The sequence below is a fragment of the Colletotrichum phormii genome (genome assembly GCF_030913505.1).
Source record: "Colletotrichum phormii strain CBS 102054 chromosome Unknown BDP81scaffold_10, whole genome shotgun sequence".
Classification (NCBI taxonomy): domain Eukaryota; kingdom Fungi; phylum Ascomycota; class Sordariomycetes; order Glomerellales; family Glomerellaceae; genus Colletotrichum; species Colletotrichum phormii.
This window is the reverse complement of record NW_026851452.1, coordinates 1,260,590-1,286,086: the sequence shown is the minus strand read 5'-3', so window position 1 is coordinate 1,286,086 and position 25,497 is coordinate 1,260,590. Positions and strand designations below refer to the sequence as shown.

The 25,497-nt window shown below is 55.1% G+C and overlaps 6 protein-coding genes across 6 annotated transcripts; 2 read left to right on the top strand and 4 right to left on the bottom strand.

The window, feature by feature from the left end:
* Nucleotides 1-692: 692 nt before the first annotated feature.
* Nucleotides 693-2,964, bottom strand: BDP81DRAFT_319240 (fungal-specific transcription factor domain-containing protein; the record flags this gene model as incomplete). Its single annotated transcript, XM_060584419.1, has 2 exons — nucleotides 693-2,605; nucleotides 2,814-2,964. The coding sequence occupies 2 exons, from the start codon at nucleotides 2,962-2,964 to the stop codon at nucleotides 693-695; spliced, it is 2,064 nt and encodes a 687-aa protein (XP_060445396.1).
* Nucleotides 2,965-10,614: 7,650 nt separating this feature from the next.
* On the top strand, nucleotides 10,615-11,423 carry BDP81DRAFT_28550 (uncharacterized protein). Its single transcript, XM_060583026.1, has one exon. The coding sequence runs from the start codon at nucleotides 10,794-10,796 to the stop codon at nucleotides 11,334-11,336; it is 543 nt and encodes a 180-aa protein (XP_060445395.1). The 5' UTR covers nucleotides 10,615-10,793; the 3' UTR covers nucleotides 11,337-11,423.
* A 3,763-nt stretch (nucleotides 11,424-15,186) lies between these two features.
* Nucleotides 15,187-17,789, top strand: BDP81DRAFT_394438 (PH domain-containing protein; the record flags this gene model as incomplete). The annotated part of the gene is made up of 2 exons (XM_060587961.1): nucleotides 15,187-15,342; nucleotides 15,414-17,789. The coding sequence occupies 2 exons, from the start codon at nucleotides 15,187-15,189 to the stop codon at nucleotides 17,787-17,789; spliced, it is 2,532 nt and encodes an 843-aa protein (XP_060445394.1).
* Nucleotides 17,790-18,700: 911 nt separating this feature from the next.
* On the bottom strand, nucleotides 18,701-19,385 carry BDP81DRAFT_428344 (uncharacterized protein). Its single transcript, XM_060590415.1, has one exon. The coding sequence runs from the start codon at nucleotides 19,236-19,238 to the stop codon at nucleotides 19,014-19,016; it is 225 nt and encodes a 74-aa protein (XP_060445393.1). The 5' UTR covers nucleotides 19,239-19,385; the 3' UTR covers nucleotides 18,701-19,013.
* A 149-nt stretch (nucleotides 19,386-19,534) lies between these two features.
* BDP81DRAFT_449765 (methylmalonate-semialdehyde dehydrogenase) lies at nucleotides 19,535-21,235 on the bottom strand (the record flags this gene model as incomplete). The annotated part of the gene is made up of 2 exons (XM_060592449.1): nucleotides 19,535-20,589; nucleotides 20,662-21,235. 2 exons carry the CDS (start codon nucleotides 21,233-21,235, stop codon nucleotides 19,535-19,537), a joined length of 1,629 nt encoding a protein of 542 aa, XP_060445392.1.
* An 830-nt stretch (nucleotides 21,236-22,065) lies between these two features.
* BDP81DRAFT_28492 (calreticulin family protein) lies at nucleotides 22,066-24,581 on the bottom strand. Its single transcript, XM_060583020.1, has 4 exons — nucleotides 24,154-24,581; nucleotides 23,665-23,944; nucleotides 22,812-23,596; nucleotides 22,066-22,753 (listed from the first exon to the last, which is right to left on the bottom strand). Exons 1-4 carry the CDS (start codon nucleotides 24,298-24,300, stop codon nucleotides 22,253-22,255), a joined length of 1,713 nt encoding a protein of 570 aa, XP_060445391.1. The 5' UTR covers nucleotides 24,301-24,581; the 3' UTR covers nucleotides 22,066-22,252.
* Between the last annotated feature and the right edge of the window lie 916 nt (nucleotides 24,582-25,497).

Genomic DNA, 25,497 nt, shown 5'->3' with positions numbered 1-25,497 from the left:
TGGGAAGCTAGCCCATCGCAGCTCCCAGAGCCCTTCTCTTTGATCCATCCGATCCAGTCCAGATGCACCGAAATGCTAGTCCCAAAGTCCCAAACATAAACTCCGATGAAGCCCGTTTCCCGTGCTCATGCTATGGTATACCCAAGAGAGGAAAGAAAAACGAAGAGATCGGACGAAAGCATGTTCCATCTGAATAAAAAGAAGAACGGTCGTTCGTCGCATCTCATGTTTCCATTGCATGTTCCAGGGCCTCATCCAGGCGGTCCCTTTCCCATCATCCATCATCATCCATCGTCATCATCCATCATCCTGGCAGCCAGGCCCAGCTGCCCCGTGCACCCTCACCCGTGAAAGTGTCCAGTCAGAAGAAAAGTAAAAGTGTGATCCAAGTGTCTTCGCTCTCATCGTTCATGTCCGCTCCGTGTGCCTTGCGGCGTGTCCTTCTAGTAGACCCAAAACAACCTTTGAAAAGGTTGGTGTAAATGTAGAAAAATGTGGTATCAAAATGGGGAAGTTCAGAAGAGAAAGTTCTAAAGTGTCCAGCAGTGCAAGGCAGGCTGGCAAGCAGCCCTGGTTGCGCGAAAGGGAATAAGCGATTGCCTGCATCACCTTTGCGGAGGCGGTATACATATCATGCAGACGCAAGGCGGGGCTTCTGCACACATCTATACAACCCGGAACCAGCCAGGGTACTAGATGAGCAAGAAGTCCCAGCCCTTCATCTGCATGACATCCCTCCAGTGGATGTATGCTACCGCCTCAGTTCCTTGCGTGGAACCAGGGCTGCCGGCGCAGCTGTCACTGCTCTTGATGTTGGACGTCTGCATCCAGACTTCGTTCAGGAGCGAGGCGACGCGGCCAAAAGAGCCGCAGTCAGAGACATCGCCAAGCTGGGCAACGCGGTCCTCGAAGAGGGCGCGGAACGAGCTGCCAGGCAAGCTGACAGAGCCGCCAACGAGGTAGACCCAGACGAGACTGCGGTCAAAGCCTCCAGGTCCCGAAGGGATCAGCTGGAGAACGTTGGCAAGCTTCTCAACCAGGCCGACACAGGAGGCCTGCGCGGGGTTGAAGCCGGGCACCAAGCTGCAAAGGTAGATGCGTGCAGCGAGCCGAAACGCGGCCGTCATGTTCTTGGAAAGCTGCTTAGGGGAAAGGCTTCCATTGTTGTTGTAAGGCATCTTGGGACCAGGCTCGCCAATCTCGGTGAGGTTGATCTGGTCGCCAAGTGCGTGGACGTGTTGGCATAGAGTAATGTCGTCCATGCCGCTTCCCTTGAGAGCCTCGAGGCAGGCAATCTCGGAAATGAGGTACATGACACGGTCATCGCATCCCATGAGCTCGCGAAGACCCAGGCTGGGGTTGTTTGACAGGTGCTTCTCGCGGTAGGTGTGGGCAAAGGTGGGTGCCTGTCCCTGCATGGTGGCGCCGAGAATATCAATCCAGGAGGTCAAGGTCATGTTGAAGGGAGTTTGGGTCATCTGCTCATTGGGGTCCGACACCAGGCGAGGGAGGTCAAGCTTCTGGACCAAGCTGATGGCAGCTTGGAAGTGCTGGTGCCAGGGAATGTCGGGCAGTGCGTCGTCGAAGCGACCGACGACACACTGGAAGAAGATGAGACCCAAAGCAGCCTCGAGGATCTCTTGGTGGTTCTCGTCCTTGTTCAAAGCGTCGCAAAGAGACGAGATGGTGGCGTACCGATGGCGCATGATGTCTTGGTCAATCTCCTCTCCAGGAACGTTCATTGTCGCCTTGTAGTGCTGGGCGGCGATGCTAAGGCAGCAGTGCAGGTAGCCCTTGTTGCTCTGCAGAGCCGGCAAGATCAAGTCGGAGCCGACTGAGCCATGCTGGTTGGAGTCGAGGATGGGGAAGATGGTGGGCAGGACGAACTGGATGAAGTGGTCCAGGAGGCGCTGGTCGTTCTCGTCAAGCTCAACTGCAACCTGGCGGTTGGACATGGCCGGGCCATGGGAGAAGTCGAAGAAGTTGACGTTGAGAGCCTCCTCGCTGAGGGACTCCTTGCGCTCAGAGTAGATCTGCTCGGTCCACTCGCCGTCGAGGGGCACGGAGGAAGGCAAGATGGTTCCTGGGGGTGGGGGAGTGTGATAGGTGCTGAATGTGGAAATAGTCGACTCCCTGAGAGTGGGCACATCGTTCATGTAAACCTGGCGTTCAGTCTTGACATCAATCTCGTAAGGCGAGGGGAAGCCACTGAACATGAAGTCGGGGTGCATCTGGGGGTTGTAGGCAGCATACTCGGCACCGACGTTTTGCGGGCTGTTGAAGTTGAAGGCCTGGGAGAAGTGGGAGTCGATGGAAGCGGAGCGAGTGCGGTCCAGAGGATCGGAGAAGGTAGCAGAGGTCGGCAGAGAGTGCGACAGGCCGGGAGGAGAGCCGACGGAAGTCTGAATTGTGTGCGACGCCTTTTCCGAGAGCTTCTTGCGCTTGATAATCATCTTGATGTCGTCCTTGTGCTTGCGGCGGGCATCGTTGTTGCTCCACCACATTGGGCGCTTGTATTCGCATGTCAAACCAAGATGTTTGCAAGCGGAGCACATTGGCGAGCCCTCGTCGCACTTCTTGCGGCGCAATCTGCAAGTGTAGCATCCTGTAGAAAATCCAATTAGTTTCGAGTGCTCAGATGAGGTTTGACCATCGAGGGAGGCATGTTTTGGGGTGGATAAGGTAAAGTCGCTCCCGTGTAAGTGGGATTGAGATGTGGGTGTAAGTCAAGCACGATTAATACCATGGTAGACGGAATGGGATTTTGGGGAAAAGATGGCCGAGAGCCAAGCGGATTCTTGAGATGAACGTACCTGTCCTTGAACGACGGTGCATTTGTGACTTTGCCTTGGAGCTGGCATTGTTGTTGTTGTTATTGTTGTTGTTGTTGTTGTTGTTGTTGTTGTTGTTGTTGGTGTTGGCTTTGCAGGCCGACTTGGCCTTCGCAGAAGATGCGACGGCCATGTTGACTGCAGCTGTTGATCTCATGAAGCCGTCTCGAATGTGGTTGGGGGGTAGAGATGCCATTTGTACCCTTCTTCTGTTCGCGATGGAGGTACCTGCGTGTGAATGACAAGCCGAGCAGCGAAGACAGAGCTAGAGCTGGCTGGCTGGGGCGGAGGAGAGAGAGAGGAGGGGTGGAGGGGTGTGAATGTGTAGTAGACCGGGGAGTTGATCAAGGACCAGGGTCAGAATAGGTGGAGGGGCGTGGCAGGAACCGTTACACTGTGTAGAGACGGAAGCGACCGACACTGTGCTCTGGACCGGGGAAAAGAACGACCAGGGGTCCAGGGGGGGGGGGTGCGAGTGCCCGTGTGCGCGCGCGTTGTGTGCTTCTCCTCTTTTCTTCTGATTTGTGTGCGTGCGTGTGCGTGTGTGCTGGGTGAAGCAGTCTTCGTTCCTCTGTGCTCTCTCGCTTCTCTTTCTTTCCTGGTAGCCAAGAGTGAAGAAAAAAGGCGGGGACAACCTGGGATCGATATTGGAGAGGGGAACTCGACGAGGGACTCGGTGGTCAGGAAACGTCTGTTCGCTCGCCCTCTGTCAACGTAATTTGAGATGGTAGACCGGGTTGTTTGTCGAATGGTATGTTGAGTTTCCCAGAAACCCAAGGTTCCAAATCGTATCAGATTATTGAATTATTTCTTTCTTCCTTGTCGTTCAAATGCAACAGCAAATTCGATCTCGTTTCGTGAACTGACTGTAAGCAATGGGCGCGCTGCAAATTGTGAAATTGCAAATATGTCGAGAGTGGTCGACCGTGTTTTTTTCGGTGGTGTCGAATGAGTGACTGGTTGTAGCAAGTCCGGCTTGCCTTGAACTGGATTATCGGGTGGATTTCGAGTGGTTGGGTTTTCCGAAGATTGTGGACGGAGGGTATCAAAAAACAATTGGATGAATGAGAGAGAAAAAAACCTTGAACAACACTTGGATCACTCTCCTTCTTCTTCTGCTTGACTTCTACAGATCAACAAGGAGAGTAGGCCAGAATCCAACTGTTCGTGATGGATGGTCCAAAGTCTTATATTGTGGCCGCCTCCATCATGACCGTCCTCTTGTTGCGCCAACCAACGGGCCTTTGAGTGGCCTGCCTGGTGTTCGCTACGTAGCCAACATCAATATTGTTCTAAATTTGGATCACCTCTATGTGTGTGTGTGTGTGTGTGTGTCTCCATCATCCCCGAGCCGTGAGTGAGCGAGTGAGTGTGTGTGTGTCTGCTCTGCATTCCAGACTAACGTAGGCTAGGGCACAAGGCAGGCCGGCCGGCCGCCTTCACATCAAGTGCGTGAGACTTTGACCTGCGCTTACAGGCTCCAATGAGAATGGGCCGCCAAAGGCGGTCGCACTCACTGTTGGACCCCACCCGAGAATAGAATAGGAATGGACACTTCCGCGTCGAGAGGGGGGGCAGCTTCGAGATGGACGACATGGGTGCAAGCAGCTGTCGAGCGATTGAACGGGCAACGCATGCATATCGTGGCTTGCCATGGCTGGCTCTGGATGGTAGGCCATGGGGACCAAGCTGCCAAGCACACCTTCAACCACCTGGTCACCACGCTACGCAGAGACATGCAGAACCACATGGGGCCCGCCTCTTGTTTGCCCAACCCGACTTGCCAACCTGCTATCGAGTTGTGCCACATCTGGCCGTATGCCTCTCCGGCTGTCCGCCGTCGATACCGCGTCCACTCTGTCGTCCGGGCCCTGACCGGTGCAGATGCTGATCTTCAATATCGTCTGGAAGGGGAAACTTGGTGCTGCCAGTACCAGTTCGCCCGGATGTGAGTTCACCCCGCGGGAGTCCGTTGCGCAGCCGGAGCTGCAGAAACACAGAATAGTATCTGTACGGAGTATCTGTATGGCCCTGACCTATCTTGTATACGTTGCACCGGGTCCGGCATCAAGTACTATCGATAGCTGGTTCCCATAGGCCGCCAAGCTGGCCTTCGATGGCACGATTTGAGTAGAGGATTTCGGGGGCCGACAGATGACCAAGCACTGAGCAGAGCTACAGTTGGCCGGGCTCCCCCTTGCAAAAGATATTTGGTCGTGGATCACTTCTCCCACTAACAAGCTCTGTCCTAGGATCGCATGTACTTGCATAAGCTTGCCAACCACCAACACAGTTCGCTGAGGAGCCCAGCGAAATACTACCGTAGGTATTCGTAGAGGCAGAAGCGAAAGCCGGGCAAGAACCTACGGGTTGGCATGGGTATGGGGGCCTGTCAACCTTTTTGGGTGAGGTTAGCCCTGTGTCTGACAAACGCGGTGGATTCATCCGATCATCCCATGAGAGGAGCCTCGCTTCATGGTTGCATGATGGATAATCATGAGCGGGACATGACTAGTCAACCGCTGGAGCCCCCGTTGAATGGCATCAAATATGGCAATCAGCCTGATCATTTTCTGGGAATGATCTTCATTGCTGTTGGTTCTCCAAAGACCCATGCCGGGTCAAAGTTCAAACCCTGTCGAATTAGGTCTCGTAGTGTTTGCTACTTTGGCGATGGGTTTCCGACTTTGGCGAGACCGATGTTAGACCTCATCTTGCCTCACGGTCTTCTTCAAGACTTCAACTAGACGGACCAAAACAAGGTCCTCTCAAGAGAATCCACAAATGAGAAGGCCGAGAAAGGCGGTCAGCTCCCGGATTGGATGGTCCATCCGGCCACTCAAAGTTGGTCGAATGTGGCTGCCGGACTTGATACGGTGGAACTGGGACTTTCTGTCGTGCATGGCGAGAAGTTCAGGGGTACATTGCTGTAGCTCGTAGCCTGTCAGCAATGGATTTGTGCTTGGTGTAGTTGGACTACTCCGCAGATAATCAAGAGAGTGAAAATACCTCGAATCGTGAGGAGAGCAGGCGAGCTCGGCGAGTATCCATCTCCAAAGATTGGGCGAGTGGGTTTTGGTGGAGAGTGGAAGATGTCGAGGCCGGTATTTGGGCACCGATACCCAACTACAGCCGAATGTGGTGGCAGGTGCAGCAAGCAAGGGGGTATCATGGCACCGCGGGAGATGTCGTGCAAGGTGCTCCGCTCCGCCAGAGCCGTAAGGGTTTCTTTCCTTCTTGCGGCTTGCCTGCTAGTCGTTGCGAATAACGGCTGCAGAAAGGCACAAGGACAAGGTTGCGGCTGGCTACTCATCCTCCCGATGGTATTTGCTCTGCGTTTCTTTTTCCCTCTCCAGTCTCCAGCACCTGCCACCTCTTTGCTCGGTCGTACGTCGTTAGCGTTATTGTCCGTTGAGTCGAGGTTCCTTTGTCCAAAGCGCCTTCTCCCACGTTGATTCGATGGCGAGGTGTGACGACTTGTCGTCTCGTGCAGGGCTTCGGGACCAACCGTTTATTAGCGCTTGTGATGTCGCAGGGTTTTAAGCTCTTGCGAGAGGTCCGCTACGGCCCCGGATTGGCCATTGTTTGCTGCAAGCGAGAAGATCGTGCAGGAATATTGGTCAGGGACCCCCCAGCTACTCCACCGGGTGGGGGCAGAGCTTTGGCCAATGCACGGCGGGAGCGCGGCAAGTGACAGGGCACCTTCTCGCGGGGTTCGCATGCTAAGCAAGGCTAGGGCGCCTTAGCTCCATGTTTCCTGCCCCTCTTGGCTCTTGCGGCTTGCCCTCGCAAGGAAGAAAGAGCGCTGCAGCGGAAGGCACGTTCCTCAAGATGCTTGTCCACCATCTGCCAGCCAAAATCTGGCTTTCTTACCGAGTGTCTACCAATCATAGTGCAGTATCTTCATCTCTTCCCCCCTCCTCCTCCTGCTCTCCGCTTCCTTCCGTGCCGTGCAAGTGCTGCCGAACGAACAATGCATCTGGCAGGCACGCCGCCCGCCGCCCGCCGCACGGCGAGTTTGCTGTCTGGAGGAGGCACGTCGGGCAAGGTCCGCCGATGATGATGATCTCCCGCCAACAGGACGCTCTTGCCTGACGAGCTACGTTGCCCTACGGCATCGGAGTACCACTCTCACCACCTTCCGAGACGGGATACTCGGATCATCCTCACCTCCCTGTACGGAGTACGCAGTACGAATAGGTAGGTACCGTTCGTCTGACCGTCTGGCCACCCATCCAGTGCCTGCTTCCCTCGGAACAAACCTCATCCATGATCCCATCCTCGAGGTCATGGCCTATTTCTGGCGGCCTAATTAGCCGCCCAGTCCATGGTGCGTGATCGAATTAACCCTCTTTGCGTCACACTATTTGCCCTTTTGCAACTCTGACATGTGGGCTAATTTGAGCACACCTCTCCATGCGTCATCCAGCTCGTCACACCGTCTAGCCGCTGCAGCTGTTTACTGTCACCCGCAGAATTCAGTCACGTCAGCTAACATCCGTCGCCCGCTTCTATTTTTATTTAGCCCCGATCTGAGAGAATTATCCCTCGTAGCCGGGAGTTTAACCCGCCAGGTCACGATATCACCTCATATCGATAGTCTGCCAACTTCTGGATCATGTGGGCTAATTATGGTTACAGCTTCTCTTCCAACATCGTCCAAAGGACCTAATTAGCTCCAACGACGCGACCCACCACCATTTCTTCCGAAGTCCATCGAGTTGAGGTTACGCGGATGCGCTTGACGGAGCGTTGGTTTGCCATTATTCCGGATCTTGCACACTTGCCGTCAGTAACGGTCTTGCATCGGCGGCTCGAACCAACAGCCCGCTGCTCGAGGCAGCACCCGGCCTGCACAGCATCCGTGCCGTACCTTAGCATTTTGCGGATGCAATCAGCCAACAGCCCAGGGTCTTTCGCTTTTTCTCGCAACATGATGCCTGCCTTGCTGCCCGCTGACAATCGCAATCATCGCCAATCTCTCAGGGGCACCGTGGCTTGCGGAGTGCGCAACAATTATCTGCCCGTCCCGCAATCTACTACCGCCTACCCGACGCCGCAGTAGAGCCCGCCGTTCGTTAGCGTCCGTTCCGCGGAAGACGCAAGTTTATCCGGTCAGACGCCACATCTGCCTCGCGGGTCGGGCTGCCGTTCTGTCAGACTGTCAGTGCCCGACTGATTGATACTCGACGTTACGATCATCTACATCTGAACCTTTGCATTGTCAGCTCGTGCGGCACATATAACATTATTATCCGACATCAATATGAAATCTCTCGCATCCAAATACTGCATGATTCAGCGATCGGCGTGGCCAAGACGCTGTTTTTGTGCTTCACTCTTGGGCCCTCATTTCCCCTTGTACGGAGTACACTACGGATACTACACTGCGGATATGGTGGCATTGAACCATTCGATTGAGTTGAGGCGATCGTCGACTCCGGTTGCATGGTGAACAGCCTCGTTTCGTACCTGCTTTCAGCCAGAAAGAGGCGACAGATGAACGCCCCTGTCACGGTGCAATCTCCTTTTCCTCCAGATCACACATATTGTTTCCCTCCGCTGCCTATGTCGGCTTTCATTTTCTGGAGTCGTCAATGGCAGCGAGCAAAACCCCGCGTCTTTGATTGGCGGACGGACTTTGAGGCGTCGAGGTGTGCCCATCATCCCCAATCACTGTCCTGTTGTGGCTAGGTTAATGTGATGTGATGTGAACAGCATCTTTGAACCTTGAGGGTCGAGATATCGGATTGCAGGGAATGCGGCCGCTAGATTTTGCGGAGAACAAGACCACCACGCCTGGGCATCCCAGTCTTCCCGCTCTTCCGCTAACAGCTCGCGAACGGCGCAACATCGCGTTGCTTCGAGACCCCAGCCACGTGCGGCACATCGACACAGATCCTAGTCGGAAACTAGAGACTCTAGTCTGTCTCTAGGCACGTTGTTTGCCTTTGGCGAGAGAATCACGTCCGTAATCATGGAGAAGAAGACGGGCGAACTAAGAAAGATCGCGGCATCATTCAAAGCGGCAGACAAACCATTGTGATCGACTTGCAAATCTCACAAGGCCAGGAAGCCCCTGGCCGACATTCTCAGCTCTGAGCTCCGTACCGTACGGGAGCACTGTACCAGATCCATGCTCTCCCGCCCTCCCGCCGAATCTGTGGATCCAAGCTTCCAGGTTCAACCCCCGACGCCGCAATTCACTCAAATACTGTGTTGTATTGCGGCACAGAATCACAGATACAGCGCAAACTGCATTGCAATTTGGAAGAACATGGCCCCCGTGAGGTCAGACTTCGGACCCCAAAGGCACAGTAGGAAAGTTTGCATGATTTTCAACGTCGCATGTCTAGACATTACGGGATGACATGCAGCTGACAACCGTTCTCTTCAACAATCGACAACTCAAATAACACTGAAGATTTAGCATTCTAGGTCCCAACATCGGACGTATTTCACCCAACAATGAATTACGAATTCGAGGTTGCATTCAGAATACGAATGACAAAGAAACCCCTGAAGAGCCATCCTGCGGACAATGCCTCCCATTGTAAAATCGACTGCATGCGATACGACTCGTGGCAGATGGTTGCCAAGCACATTGCAAATGATAAGCCACGCCCTCAGTATCGGCTCGCCTCGCCCTGTCAACTACGAAATGGCAGCCATTTTCGACATGCCACTAGTGGAGCGCCAGTTGACGGACCGAAATCACGATGACCTGCATCCGTCTCGCTCAGGCCATCCGCGCCGCATCGCCATGCGATCTGACAAAGAGATTTCTAGGGTCCTGCAAACGGTCACAATACAACGAGTTCTGGTTCTGAGACTCGTCAACACCATCACAAACCCATTTCCAGCATCGCGATCCACTGGTTGACATGAGCGGGAGAGTCATCCATCCACAACAGTAGTGCGAGGCTCGCATTAGTCCGCCATCATGTGAGAGCGCGTGAAAACGTGTTCTGGCCAACTCATTGGAGGGCAGAAGTCGCGCACTGGAGACATGTCTGGAGAACGTCGTCTCTCACGAACACACACGAGGTGAAAACACCCTCAAGAACACGCCAATTCATTCGAGGATGGCCTCTCCAAAACCACCCCATCGTTCACTACTCCGTACACTACAGCCATTCAACCCCTGCTGGGCTCAATTGCGGGCTGAGGGGGTGTGAACATGGTGCACTGTGCCCGCAGCCCACGTTAGGGTTAGCCATATTCGATGATCCTCCTCCAGGATCAGAAATTGAATGCGGACGCCCTGCCCAATTGCCTTGGAACATGGCCTGGTCTTACACAGAATCTCGAATAGCCATCGGGTAGAGTCGGCCGCGGAGCATACTTATCGACAGTCAAATTCTCCATTGCCGGGATTTCCTTCCGCCATTCGCACTTCGGCCTCTTACTGGTCGTTGTCCAGCCTCCATCACCGCCAGGTGTTTCTCTGTGCAACCCGGCTCCGGTCGGACAAGCTTTCTATGGATTGCCGTTGAAGGGACTGAGACAGCAGCGCAAGGAAAGATTCTTGATCTGGCCGAGACACCGTGGCATTGTTGAACACATGTTCTCCCTGTCTCGCGGAAATGATCGGATGAGGTCATCCAGGAGCATACCAAACGACGTGAAGAGTCGGTGAAGAAGGCAAGACTGCATATGATTCACAAACTCTTGTCCCGTCGGGTCCCGCCACGGCTTTCTCATGTCTCGGAGACGCATCGAACACCACCTGGAATGAACATGGAAGATGGGGATGCAGTAGCGGGAGCGTGCTTTATGCTTCCCTGCAGAGCGTCACACTGCTAACGCAAGGACGGGGTCGACCTTCACAGCACCTTTAGGCTGTCTTATGAGTCAGCGGGGATTCTCTGCGCTGGCCTTTCGCAGTTTCTCGAAGCGCATTCTTGCTCCCTTACATGTGGAGATGTGCGATGCTTCACCGACACCGATACACAGAAGTGAATGTTGCGCGACTGTATGATTGCTAGCCGGGAAGGGGGGCTGGATTCTCTGGGACCAGAATCGGCTGCCGCCATGATGGCAATGGCAACTCGCGGATTTTTTTTCTCACTGTTCCGATGTCAACATCTGCGCTCGAAGCAGATGTGCTTTTGGGTCAATCCGATTCGTAAACTCAGATCCAGTATCCGTAGAGACCAGAGAGATGGTGTCAGCTTCCCAAATCCTGCAAGGTCCGATACTGCAGCTCTATCAGATATCACCGCATCCCAATCCGTCAACCTACAAAAGTGTGGCAGCACCCATATTTTGGACATGGCATATATCGCATATTTGTCTCAACGGCTCTGCGGGGTAACAAAGCTGGCTACCGATGTCTTGTCGTACCACCATCTTCAGACCGTCCACCGTCGTCTACCTATCAAGAGCACTTCCCGCCAGCCCCCTCTCTCTCCTCCCCTTCGGGATAGGTATCGCTCACTGGATTCTCATCCAGCAAACAAGGCCAAGAATTCTCATTCCACGGCATCGAGCTATGGAGGCTAGCGACAGGTGCATACATACGAATGCGAAAGCCCAAGAGACCTGCTGCTGCTGCTGCATCAACCATGTCCTCTCGTCACACTTTTGACCGCCATCTGCAGGGCTTGTGAGTATGAAGTCATACGTGGATAAGTGACTGGGGATTCATTGACTGTTGAGAGATTTCTTTGCCTCTATCAAATTTGCCTGGCAGCAACGGTGAGCCAGTTGCGCAGGTCATGTGCCACAGCTACAGCCTTTGCCTGGTCACGTTGTCCGCTATCGCAACGGAGCGATTGGGCGGTAAGCAAGTATCCAGAGGAGTGTTTGGTTTTGCGAGCTGAGGGCAAGGCGAGACTAATGATAAGCGATCCACGGACTGCGCCGACAGTGACACGGCAGGTGGAGGATGAGAAAGCGCAACGGGCCAACAAGGGCGAAGGAAGCTCGTCTTGGGTCATGACAGGACCCATTCGTGCCATTGAGACCCGAACCATCCCATGTCAGTTACAGTGACCAAAGAGGGCCAATTCTAAGAGGAAGATGAAAAATCTCGCCTCATACTGGGGACCTTTTCGTAAAAGAGGCTTCTCGCAAGGCCATTGGCCTCGTTGAACACCCCCGGACGGAATGGTAGTCTCGGTTTGATGGGGATTTCTCCGATGGAGGCCCGACGGGCAAAGTGAGTGGCTGAGAAGGCCAGTGAGGGGAAGTCAGTTGATCGTGAGGGGTGGGGTCCTGGCCCTTGGCCATGGGCATTCGAGACTCGTCGGGATCGGAGGTGTGCGGTGGGCTGTAGGTAGCCGAGGGTGCAACGTTGAAGAGGCAGAAACGGGGGGAGAGGGGGGTGTAAATGGCTGTATTTTCACCCTTCTTTTCTTTTTGGGCCTCTCTTTCTCTCTCATTGATGAACGGTCAAGTAGTTGGCCGGTCACCGGTGTGTCCATGATTGCTCCCGCTATGCAAGAAAAGCCGCATGATGCAGGAATTATACGGGGCATTGCATTCTTGGGAAAGTTTCCCAGCCAGAAGGATTCGGGTGGCCGTTGAGAGGATGGCCATTGCGGGATTGGGCAGGGCCGCTCACATGGCTTGTTCTTGTCTTGATCCACATGCCTCACTTGTCTGTGTGTGGTGCTGGGCTTAGGTTGATTCTGGGGAAAGAAAAAGAGACTTGATAAGATTGGAATGTGATGACAGGTACGATAAGTGATGGTGGTGGCAAAGACAAAGGCCGCGAACAGCAGGCGGTGGGCGGCGGCGTATTTGGGGGGGGGTTCTGCAAGGCCGCGAATGGTGCAAAGAGGGTGCGAAGCAGTGTGGGAGACTACCATGGCATGGCAATGGATAGCTAAGTCGTGGGCTGGTTGTGTCCATGACAGTACCTATGTAAGCTGGCACACTAGCGAGCCACGAGCGGACGGGCGGGCGGGTTGAGAAGAGCGTGCAGCGTACAGCGTGCAGTGCAGCTTTTTTTCGTTGCTTTTGGTATGCGGCTTGCGGTGCGAGGTCATCAGGAAAAAGAGAGACCTGACCTCAGACGGGGAGAGGTATGTGTGCCGGAAGCTGCTCATTCTGCCCCTGGTCCTTGTCAGTGTATCCTTGCAGGTGATGGACAGGGCATGGTGGGATTTTTTAGCTCGAATGGGTGGGGGCCATGGGCCAGAAGAGTCGAGCTCGAGGGAACCCAAGAGCCATGTTGCGGGCGGTGGACCGAACGAGGATTGAACGTGGATGCGCAATCGGGTGTGTGGACTGTCTGTGGAGTGTGTAGACGACTCTTTAAAATAATAAAAAAGGTGTGAAAGGAGACATTGAGGTGAGGTGAGGTGAGAGACGTATCTGTACGGGTACAGAGACAGAGACAGAGACAGAGAGAGAGAGAGAGAGGATGGCGAGGTCTCATCCCGGCGGATGTGTGCCACTGCCACACATACGCAGTACTGGCAGCACACACCCCGGTTCCCCTCTTTCCGTTTACCTTAGTCTCCTGCCTTTCCCTTTTTTGCTTCCACGCCGTTGACGGCCGGCGGCCCGGGGGGGGGTCGTTGATAGGTACCCACTTATTCAGACGACAAGCGAACAACGAGTGGCCCGCCAGGTTGACAAAAGACGGGCGCTTAAACGCCGCCGTAGCGGCAAACCGGGGGGTATCGTAAGTATCATGTATCCTGTTATCCCGACTTTCTGGCCAATGGCGTATTAGCGTTCCCTAAAATAACGTCCCACGACATTTTGTTTCTTGTGATTTATGGCCAATGGGAAACTCCAGCGCCGTCTTTGCTTTCGTTAGCCGTCGGCTGGCGCTGCTATGCACGAGCTTCTTTTCCCGTCCCCGGCCAATCAGGAATAGATTTTTCCCGACCTTTGCGCCGTCTAGACCCTCATTCCACCCACTTCACACATCCTCACAGACGAGGTTCGTTGCTGAGTAGGTACTGACTACTACGCTTTCCCCACGCCGGTTCGACTTTTGACTACCTTAACCGCCGTACAAGTACAGCTTCCGCCCGCTGCTGCTGCTGCTCTTGCTGCTGTGCTGCCCTGTGCCTGGCCAGTTGCCTGTGCTGGGGAGGGGGAACGGACGGAGTACCTACATGCCGCGTCCTGTCCTGCGTGGTGCTTCGCTGCAAGTGCAAAGTGCTTGCTGCCGGTTGTGCACCGCTATCCACATGGATGGCTGCCCGGCTACACACCCCCTTTGGCCGGGGAACCACCAGCCTTTCGAAGCGTTCCCTTCTCTCTCCGTACGGAGTACCTACCTATGCCTCTCTCTCCCATCTTCACCCTAACAACTGTCGACGCCGGTATCGTCGACTAGGACCCCATTGTTCAGGGTTCAATGAATGGTCCATGGGCTGGGCCTTTGCCCGCTCGGCCACACACACACACACACACACACACACACACACACACATACGTACACGCAAGCGCACTCTACTACCTCTGCCGTCTCTCCAACCCAGAACCCAGAACCCAGAACCTAGATACCTAAACCTGCCCACACACCACCCGGGCTATTATTATACAACTCGACTGGTCTGTTCACAGTGCCACCATCGGCGCCGTGTGCAAGTGCCACGGGTCGAATCACACCAGAACCAGCATGCATATTGGGGACGAGAACATGGCATGGGTGATGGGATAGCTGTGCGTGCTTCTGCTGCTGCTGCGTATGTGCTGTGATCCGACTTTCTCAACCACCATGCTTCCCTCCTCCTCCTCAACCACCCCCCTAGTCTTTCGCATCCCTACACTGCTCCGCCGTGCATGGACACACTAGACATACATAACTCGCGGTAGGCGCCCGCCTTGTACCGGATCCCCTCCTTCTTCTCTTTTGCGACCCGTTACATACCAAACGAGCATATTCGGCTCTGCTGGACCTCATATCCCCTTATTTTTCCTTTAGGCATCTCCTTTTCGCTGGTCTTGTTTCCTAGCCCCGAGGCGTATTCAAACCCCTCATAGCTTGCACTGCGTGCCGCTATCCCCCAAAGTATTCACAGGCTTCATAGAACAGAGTGCTGCCGGCAACGGCTTCTCCCCCCGCCCCTCGATTTCCAGCTTTACAGGAAAAGAAGAAAAGAAAAAAAAGCAAAGAGAAAAGGGTATCAAATCCCCCCCACGGAGGAGGCTGTCCTGTGCTGTAGACTGCAAGTCAGATAATAGCCAGTCCACGCCCTCTTGAACATTCCTCCAACGCACTTTCCGTATCTGGGAATAACCACTTACACACATATACAAAATGGTGAGTTGAGAATGATAATCAAAATGAGGCTCGCGACGCTGTGTGTGGCTGTTGAGGCTGACTTTGCGCCGCTAGAACTACACACAAGAATATGAAAGGGGCGAGCGTCGCCTGCGCCATGAGATGCGCGAAAAGGTTCCCATGCGCGACACATTCTTTGGCATCAAGGCCGAGCCGCAGAGGCCAACCTCGGTGGCGACCGAGTTCATGGACATGGAATGGGACGACGACGTGCTCAGCGAGTTTGAAGACAATTCTCCACGGATCAGTGTCAACTCGGTAAGTTATCTATTGGAAACGCAGTGGCCTGGCGAGAACGGCTATAGCTAACGTATGTGGGCGCAAAAAAGTCTGGCGGCCAGCCAAGTATCACAACACTCTCATCCTACGATGAGGTGCAGACGCCAAGGTCGAGTCAAGGGCGGATGATGTATGCGACGGAAATGATGGAATCACCAAACAAGAACACTGAGGGTCCTTCTGGCCCGCACCTGTTCCGCACTTCCACCGCCAGCTACTTTGACGAGGCCATCCTGACGCTGTCCCCGGTGACACCCAAGACGGCGCGGCCCTTTGACGAGCCCTTTAGACACATCAGACCGCAGCAGCCGCCGATGCCCGCATCCAGACACCAGAGCGGCCCCTTCCAGTTCACGTACGAAGAGTTGGAGTCAAGAGAGCTCGTCTCGTGGACGCCAGAGATGGTTGCGCAGTCGATGCTCAATGCTGGCATTGAGCTCTCGGTCGCCGGCCGTTTCGTGGAGAACGACATCAACGGACCCATCCTAATCACGTTGAAGTTTGAGGACCTGAAGGAGTTGGACATTCCCTCATTCGGCATGAGGACGCGCGTGTGGAACCAGATTCAGGTCTTGCGCGACAGCAGACCCAGCTCGCCCCGCGCCCCGACGCCGATCCAGGACGAGCCGAGCCGCGAAGTCAAGAAGGAGACCCGCGAGGTCCGGGCGGCGGACAGGCAGCAGGCGGACGACTGCGGGATGAAGAGGAGCAAGAGCAGCAGGAGGCGGCCCAAGAAGCCGTCGCACGACGACATCATCACCCCCATGGAGTCCGTGTCCATCGTCGGCATCGAGCAGGTCGTCCCCAAGCCGCATCAGTGCCCCAAGGGCGAGAACTGCTCAAAGTGGAGGAAACAGCAGCGCCTCATCGAGGCCTTCAAGAAGGAGCACCCTTTTGTCGACCTCGAGACGGAACAGGTCGTCATCACCGGGAACCCAGGCAACCCGCACACGGCCAGGGCCCTCGACCCCACGCAGATCCTCAGGCCCGTCTCGGACGCCGTCCCGTCCGTGGTGGCTTCCTCCGATGTGCTGGGACCCGGCAACGCCACGCCGCTGCAGTATCTCCAGGAGGCTGCTCTCCGCAACGTCGTTGCGAGAGATCCCCAGGATAATGTGCGCCAGTTCCTCGACTTCCAGAAGCATGAGGATACCACGGTGCCCCCGACACCCCCCTTCGAGATGGGCTTCCCCTCCATGAAGGCCCAGCCCGAACGCCTCCGTCACCTCCCGAAGCTCTCCATCCCCGGCGCGCAAGCTCCTCGCGCAAGCCCCCTCCGCGCCTCCACGGTCCCTCCCCCTTCCTCCCACCCGGAGCCTCTCCCGACACCTCCCTACCAGCAACAGCAGCCGCAAGGCTTCGTCCCCTACCACATGGACCGGGCCGAGGCCATGTCCCCGGACCTGCAGAGCCCCGTCAACAACCCCTACCGCTTCGGCACCCCCTTCTCCGAGATGGACGTCCCCGTCACCGCCGTGCCGATGGACCGCATCGCCCGCGATGTCTCCCAGTCCGTCCCACCCGAGATGAACTACCGCGCCGGCATCACCAAGCAGCAGCAGCAGCAGCAGCCGCCCCTTTCCCGCACCCAATCCCGCTCCTCCGCCCGCCGCCCCTCGTTCCCCGTCCTTCCAGCCCTCAACGAGAACTCCGCGACCCCCATCGCCCGCACATCCCCCAGACACACCTCCCCACGCACCTCCGTCCGCCCTCAACCCCTCCAGACACAACAACAACAACAACCTCTCCAAGCCCCGCCCCGCGTAAACTACCCTTGGTCCCCCACCGAGCGCACAACCCCCTTTGAACAAGCCATCCCCCCAATCTCCCACCTCGCCGCCGCCCTCCCCGTCAAACAGGCCGCCTCGGCAGCCCAGCAGGACGGCGTAACCTTCCAAGGCCCCATGAAGAAGCGCAAGACCAAGATGCTCCGCCACGAGTGGAACGACACCTTTTGCACCCTCAAAGGCACCCGCCTCGCCGTCCACAAGGACGCCAAAACAGTCGACCGCACGCTCGAGTACGTCGACGTCGACGACTACGCCATCGCGTGCTCCAGCCTCGCGTCGCAGAGCAAGCTCACCGCCGCCTTCAAGGCCGTGCAGTTCTCGTCGTCGCACAGCCGCGACAAGAGCGACCCCGTCGCGGCGTTTAGCTTCCAGCTCATCCCCCAGGATAAAGACAAGGAGTCCGCGGGCGCGAAGCTGAGGAAGCGCGGGAGCGCGCTGCATGGTTTCGGGCACGGGCACTCTTCGAGTTCTGGGTCGATCCCCGCCGAGGGCGCGAACGGCACGGGCAAGACGCATCATTTTGCTGTCAAGAACCGCGATGACCGGATCGATTGGATGCGCGAGCTGATGCTTGCCAAGGCGCTGAAGCAGAAGGGGGACGGGTTCGAGGTCAGTGTTAATGGTAACATGATCTAGCCTCGCCCCCGTCATGAATACCGCTCTCAAAAAGCCAAAACAAAAGAAGAAGGGAAGAAAAGCACCCAACATCCAATAATGACTTGCGTTTATTTCGAGTCTGCTTTTTTCTGCTTTCATCTTCACTTCAAGCGAGCAAGCGAGCAACATTGCCTCGGGGACTCTTTTTTCTTATGATTTTCTTATGAAAGGATCGTCATTGGTACACTCTTTGCCTCTTTTTCCGAATTTCTTTGAGAAGGTCGAGCTCTTCTTCGGGTACTCCGAGAACCTTGACCGTCTCTCTCTCTCTCTCTCTCTCTCTCTCTCTCTCTCTCGTCTCTTTTTTCTCTTGCATAAGTCATCTGGATAGCGGCATTTGTTACATCCTTGAAATCAGATTCTCCCTCCCCCCTTTACCTGACGCCGGGTATATGACTTTCCTCCCTTTTTTTTTCTTTTCTTATTACAACAGGGGGGGGAGGGAAAGGATAGGAAACCGGGGATTTTTTTGTTATGGAAACTTCTTGAAGGTTCTTTACTGAACATAATTTATCTTTCTCTCTTACTCTCTCTCATTTCTCTCATGAAAACTGAAAAAAGGGAAAAAAAACCCCTATCAAAAAGAGACATCACGTACGGAAACGAAATGGAACGAAAAGACACTCCTTTGGAAAATTTTCAATATACACTACTCTGGGAGGGATTACCATGATACCTAAGTTACTTTTTTTTGATAGCTATTTTGAGAAAGTTGAGTTGCAAAATGGAAAAAAAAAAGTAGGGGGGCTGAAATAGGAGCCGACTTACCCTTTTGGTGAGTAAGCTCAAGGATCTCGGTTTATGAAAATGAAAATCACTCCTTGTTCTTCTGAATCTACTCACTTGTGAAGCTATCTAGGTGCTTGCTTGAGAGATATTCAAAAAAAAAAAAAAAAAAAAAAAAAACCGCCCTACTCCTTTCCGGTTCATCCAGCTTACCTTATCAATCGATTTATTCTTGTGACACCACCAAGCACCTACTACGAAATCGTAAAAGGAGCTTCCTCGTCAATGTCCTTGGAAAACCTCGGGGGGAAAGAAAACCACTCGTTGACAGTATATTCATCCATAGCTTTACTTTGGGAGCTAATATGTACCAATGAACGGAAATGGAGTCACTGAGAAGCAACCGGACGTGGACGCTGACAGGGTGCCCATTCTGGATGAGAGCTTAGATAGGGAGAATAACGGACGAGGCGTTTCCTAAATCATACCTACTACGATTAAGAAAGGGAGGCTCCGAGAGATATCACCGTGACTTGGAGTCAGCAGAGTTACGTTGAGATATGTCTGTGTAGGTAGTCGCTTCCATGATCCGACCCCGAAGCCGTGTAAGTGTGCTGTGACGAGGTGAGCACAATGGTGGGCAGCAATGGACCCTAGGCAGGGAAGAGTTGAGAGAGCGGCCCAAGCATGTTCTAGTCTCATCAAGGATCATGTCATACATATATGAGTGCGAACCATGGTGGTATCTGTTTGAAAATTCGTTTAATTGTTTTTTTGGTTTTTTTTTTGTATGTGGCTTTTCCACTCGACTTCCTCTGCATTCTTGTCATTTTTTGCCATGCCATGTTTTCAACTAGCCACTGCTTCCTCATGAAATCATAGTACTCATCCCGGTACGTGCTCAATAACATCATCCTTCGCAACCCATTTTACGTTGCCTAGCTCCAGAGCTTATACGCACAGCCCCCGCCACTCCCTCCTCACCTTAACACACAGAATCATGACTGGGTAGGCATCGACACATCAGCCTTTTGCGAAATCGCATCGGCAGACGCCCAGAAGGACGTGACCGTCTTCTGCTGCGTCAAAAAGGAGATGCCGGGACGTCCGTAAAACGTGTTGGCACCGCCCGCGGCAACACTCTTCTTGTTGCCAGTGAAGGAGAACATGGGCAGAGGAACGGGGATGGGCACGTTGATACCGACCTGGCCGGCCTCAATGTTGCGGCGGAAGGCCTCGGCCGTGGCGCCGGAGCGGGTGAAGATGGCCGTGCCGTTGCCGTACTCGTTCTTGTTGATCAGCGCGACGGCGTCGTCGAGCGTCGCGACGTTGAGGCACACCAGGACGGGACCGAAAATCTCCTCCGTGTAGCACTTCATCTCGGGCGTCACGTTGGTGATGATGGTGGGCGCGACCCAGTTGCCGTTGGGGTATTTGGCGGGCTTGTACCCGCGGCCGTCGAGGAGGATGGTCGCGCCCTCGTCCTCGGCGCTCTGGATCAGGCTCTCGATGCGCTGCTTGCTCTGCGGGGAGATGACGGGGCCGAGGTCGGCGCCGGCCTCGAAGCCGCCGTCGACCTTGAGCTTCTTGGCCAGCTCGGCCAGCTCGGGGAGCCACTCCTTTGTCTCGCCGACGAGGACGAGGGTGCTGAGGGCCATGCAGCGCTGACCGGCGGCGCCAAAGGCCGCACCGACGACGCTGTTGAGGAAGTGGTTCTTGTTGCAGTCCGGCAGAACGGCGGCGTGGTTCTTTGCGCCGAGGTTGGCCTGGACGCGCTTGCCGTGGGCGGAGCCCTTGTTAAAGATGTACTCGCCGGCCTTGTTGCCACCGACGAAGCTGACGGCCTTGATGACGGGGTCCTCGAGGATGAAGTCGACCGTCTTGTGGGCGCCGTGGACGACGTTGACGACGCCCTCGGGGAAGCCGGCCTTTTGGACGAGCTCGGCGAGGATCATGGCCGCGCCGGGGTCACGCTCCGAGGGCTTCAGGATGAGGGTGTTGCCAGTGACGGTCGCGATGGGGATGCACCAAAGGGGAATCATGGCGGGGAAGTCTAGACCCTTGTTAGCTTCAATTCTTTCTCCTTCGTCTTTCCAACAAAGAAAATCATATCGGGTTCACTTACTAAAGGGGCAGATGGCAGACACGACGCCCAATGGCTCGCGGTAGCTTCTCGTCTCCATATCCTTGGCCACCTCCAACACCTCGCCCTTCAAGAGCTCAGGTGCGCCGCAGGCTGCCTCGGCAACCTGCAGACCACGGAGGACATCACCCCTGGCGTCGGCAAACGTCTTGCCCTGCTCGAGGGTGATGCTCGCCGCCAGACGGTCCCAGTTCTCGCGGATGAGGGCGACGAACTTGAACATGATCTGCTGGCGGGCGAGCACGCTCATGGCGCGCCACTTGGGGAAGGCCTTCTCAGCAGAGTCAACAGCGGCCTGCAGCTCCTCGGTGGTCATCTGCGGCACGCGGGTGACGAGGTTGTTGGTGGCCGGGTCGTGGAGGTCGATGAAGTCGGTCGCGGCCGAGGTCATGAACTTGTTGTCCAGGAAGAAGGGGGTATCCTCTGGCTTGGCAATCTTCTCGTGGGTGTTGGGGTAGGACTCGGCCGTCGAGTCCAGGGCGGCATTGAGGTGCTTCGCCGTGGCGTGTATCCTCCTCGCCGCAACGGCGGAGGTGGGCGAGCCGGAGGAGGCCATGATGGTAGGCTTTGAGAAGAGAAGTGGTGAGCGGGTGAGGGATGCTCTAGAGGTTCGGCCAGCACCGGTAGTAATGCTTCGAGTAAATGCTCGACGCATTGTGAAAGAAGAGGGAAAAGGGAGAAGAGGGGAGAAGAGGAGGACGAAGGGTATGGGAGAGAGGTCTCTGACGAGAGGCAACGATTGGGTAAACTAGAAACAGATAGTGCTACACACTGCAAGAACAACAAACTGTCCGTTCCGTCGTCTTGGATCGTTCGTCTCAAGCCAATTGCCAGCCACTTCTTTCACAGGAGACGCGGGAACCGGAGTCGAGCGACATCGTAGTCCCTTATAAAGTCCCAGGGAACTCGGCGAGCTCCCAGAGTGTGGGGAAAGGTTGGGGTGGGGTAAGATAACGCTGCCGTGGCTGCCACTGAATCCCTGCCCACTTTCCCCCAAAGCTCCCAGTTGGCTCCTCCAGCCGAAGCCGGCCCCAATGCCGCCTTATGCCGAGAGGGAGCCGTGCTTTTGGTGCGACAAGCGTCTGGTGGGCGCTCTCCGCCGGCGTAAACGGCGTAAACAGCGTATCATCCTATGCGGCGGAGAAGCGGCTGGTGGATCTGAGACCTTCATAGCGGAACACCGGGGGGGCCACATTTGACCGCGGAGCTGATTACCTTATCTCAAGATGATGGGATGGACCCGGACACGATGACATTTCATTTTGACGTCTAAGTTTGCATCGCATCACATTCAGACTCCGACATCGCGTGTTGATCAAATCCCTTGTTTTTTTTTTGGTAGCTAGAATACACCTACGCCATGCTCTTTGTCTGTCCCTCGATGACCAAAAACAGGCATAGAATGAGGGAGTTAAACTGAAAAAAGCAGCATCCATGTTTCTCTTCGGTTCCTGATATCACCCCTTGTGCCATCTTAAAAGCACGATACTTTTAGGCCGCTGGCCTTCTCCCGGCGACGATATCAAAGAGAAAGCAAACTAATTCACAATTCCATCGCAAGAACCATTCCCATCTAAGACGAGCTGCGGGTGTTGCGCTTGGTAGCGTCCTTCGCGACGTCGGCGCCAGAGGCAACAGCCTTGGCGGCCTTGTCCTTGACCTCCTTCGCCTTGTCCTTGGCATCAGCCGCAGCCTTCTGGGCAGCGGGAGGAGCACCACCGGAGCTGGCAATGCCGACAATGATGGCAATGAGAGTGACGAGAAGGGCACCGATACCGCCAGCAACCTCGGGGACGAACTTGACGGCCTGGATGGGGTCCTTCTGGGCAATGGTGATGAAGAGATCAAGCTTCTCCTTGATGAAGTGAACGGGGTCGTCAAGGAACTTGAGGTCGTTGGGGGACTTGGGCTTCTCGGCTTCCTTGGGCTTGTCGGCAAGCTCAGCGAGCTGCTCAATGGGGTGCTTCTCCTTGAAGGACTCCTCAGCAAGCTTGGCGGCATCCTCAACGGAGTGGCCAATGTAGATGTTGTCGAAGAGGATGTCGCTCTGCATGGTCCAGATCTCGAAGCCAATCTGTTGATTCATTCGTTAGCAGTAGAAGAGACACGCGTACATTATCGGGAATACTTACAGCGCCCATGGGCTCGAAGTTGGCGGGGGTCTTGTCCTCGAAGTAGTCGGGGTTCTTGATCTTGCGGGGAGCCCAGACGCCCTTGTAGGCGGGGTTGTCGATGTAGGGAGCGGTCCACTTGCCCTTGTAGTCAGGGTTCTTCTTCAAGGGCTTGGTCCAGGGGCCACAGCCAGAAGCCTCGGTGCACTTGGGGTTGGGAACGGTAGGGGCGACCCAGTCACCATCCTCCTCATCGTCCCAGTCCTCAGGCTTCTGGGCCTCGGGGTCAGGGATGGTCTGAGCCTCATCCTCGAGCCAGTCCTCGGGCTTGGTGGCCTCCTCGTCGACAATCTCGTAAGGGGCGTCCTCATCCCAGTCCTCAGGCTTCTTGGCCTCGGGGTCGGCGATACGGGCCTCATCAACCCAGTCCTCAGGCTTGGAGTCCTTGGCATCGTCAATCTCCTTCTCAGGGTTGACGGCGGGGGAGAAGTCCTCGAGAAGGGAGCCGGTCTTGACCTGCTCGCCGTTCTGCTGGATGATGAAGGTGTTGTTGGGGTGAACAATGAGAGTGTAGAGCTCGGTAGTCTTGACAATGCGAGCGGTGGGGGGAGAGGTAAGGTGCTTCTCCTCGTAGTCACCAGTCTTGGGGTTCTTGTGGTTGAAGATGAAGTGAACCTTGTTGGTGTGGCCGCACTTATCGGGACCGAACATGATCACATAGGGAGTGGCGTTCGAGAACTCCTCGGAGTGAAGAGCCTTGTTCTCACGGAGAAGCTTGAGGTAGGCGCCACCGCACTCAAGACCGTCTGAGAAGGAACGATTGTCAGCATTCTGTCATGAGGCTGTGGTATGAGCGCAGGGACTGGAAACTTACTCTGAAGCTTGACTTCATACTGAACAACGAGGGTCTTGCCCTTGTTGTCAATCTTCTTAGGGAACTTGGCCGAGATGGCGTGGTGAGCGGCGGGGTTCTTGACAACAAGACCCTTGTCGCCCTCCATGCCCTTGTAGACGGTAGGCTCCTCGACAGACCACTCGCCAACGTAGGCCCATTCCTCGTCATCCTTGGAGTCCTTCTTGGCGTGAGAAGGGCTCCAGCGGGTCTCCCAGTCGTCGGTGAACTGCTCCAAGAAAGGAGCCTTCAGGGTGGTGGGCTGCAGAATAAAAAACCCCGTTGTCAGATAATTGCTTATTTTATGGCCGACAGAGCAGGTGCGGAGAAGCTCCAAAGAGTGACCCAGCTCGTTCCCATTGCGCATTGAGCTCATGCGTTAGGCTTGAGATTGCAGCGAATGAACAGTGAGGGGGTGCTTCACTCGGAGCAACAAAGAAAGCCATTGGCAAGGAGAAGAGGAGAGCTTACCTTGAAGGTGGACAGCTGGGGAGTGACCGAGGTAGAGGACTCAGCGGCAGTGGAGGTCTTATCCTCACTGAGGACCTTCTGAGCATCGTCGGCGTAGGCGCCAGCGAACAAGGCCGCGGCGGACAACGCAGCAGCGTTGAACTTCATGATGGGCGAGAGTGTGGTGTCGGTGTCTCGGCTTCAATCGGATTCAGGTGTATGAGGGGGGGGGTAAGTAGCGTTAAAGCTGTTGGGTTGTAAGAGAAGGATTGTCAATTGAATGACAAAGGGGTAGAAAGGGCTCCCGACACGATGGATGGAGAGGATTGGTATTTTCGAGGAGGAGTTTCCCAAGGAGAGGGAAAAGAGTTTCGGAAGGAGGAATGGGGAGAGGAAGACGACGGATTTATCAGTCCGTGAGGCAGACGCGCAAGCGGGTTGTGCTCAACGTGTCCTTTTTTTGCGGTAAAGGTCCCCAGCAAAACCTCAGCGACCAAAAGCAGCAGCCAAAAAAAGGCCAGGTAGGGGAGAGCTCACTAAGTTGTGGCCCGTCGGGGTAAGGTTCGGCAAGGCAGAGACTCTGAGCCAATCAGATTGACAGAAAATTGGAGAATTTTCGGGGGGACCAGCAGCGAGAGCAGTTGCCGTAGCATGCGTCCGCTACCTAGCTTCAGGGGTCGTCGGGGTAGCACGCCGCTGCCCACCGCAGCCCGGTGTAGCCAATGCAAAGCCGCTGCGGTACCTTTTTCAGTGGGCTTCCTTTTGCTGACAATGACATGCGGGCTGCGGACTGTGGCTAGGAAAGTGCGGGGGCCCTTGGCGAGGGAACGGTATCCACCGGTTCTAACAGTGAAGGGAAGGAGGGGGGGGATATTCATGCTGCTTCGACGAGCTTCCAAAGTCTCAATTGCTGATCCCGGTTGATGGACTGAGCACTTCCGCCCTTAACTGGGTTGCTGTCTGGCGCGAGGTGGTGGAAGAAAAACAGCGTTGGGTTATTGCTCTCAGGAAACATGCACTCTACTGTATTGCGATTCAATCGAGGCTAGCATCTGAGGTTGGCGGCTGATCCCAAAATGTCTTGAGATTGACTGCATCAGTGCCACGCCGTTGGAGTTGCCCTTGCCATTCATTGCTCTACTGATACTATGTACAGTACTCCGTAGGTAGACCAGGACAGCAATACCACTCATTGGGTGCGCATTGAGCAGACAAGACTGCGAAATGCACAGATATACCTCGGTCCAAGCCAACCGTCTGATTGACACTGGTACAAAGCGATCTCGGCTGAGTTTCACTGGCTCCATTGATCAAAAGACGTCCGTTTCGGGTAGGCGGGTTTGCTGATTTAATATGACAGGAGTC

Excerpts from the sequence above, each read along its gene's own strand:
- BDP81DRAFT_28550 (XM_060583026.1), top strand. The coding sequence starts at position 10,794 with ATGTTGCGCGACTGTATGATTGCTAGCCGGGAAGGGGGGCTGGATTCT.
- BDP81DRAFT_428344 (XM_060590415.1), bottom strand. The coding sequence starts at position 19,238 with ATGAGACTAGAACATGCTTGGGCCGCTCTCTCAACTCTTCCCTGCCTA.
- BDP81DRAFT_28492 (XM_060583020.1), bottom strand. The coding sequence starts at position 24,300 with ATGAAGTTCAACGCTGCTGCGTTGTCCGCCGCGGCCTTGTTCGCTGGC. Across the intron at positions 23,945-24,153 it reads CCCAGCTGTCCACCTTCAAG|CCCACCACCCTGAAGGCTCC; the intron begins GTAAGCTCTCCT and ends TTTATTCTGCAG. Across the intron at positions 22,754-22,811 it reads ACTTCGAGCCCATGGGCGCT|ATTGGCTTCGAGATCTGGAC; the intron begins GTAAGTATTCCC and ends ATGAATCAACAG.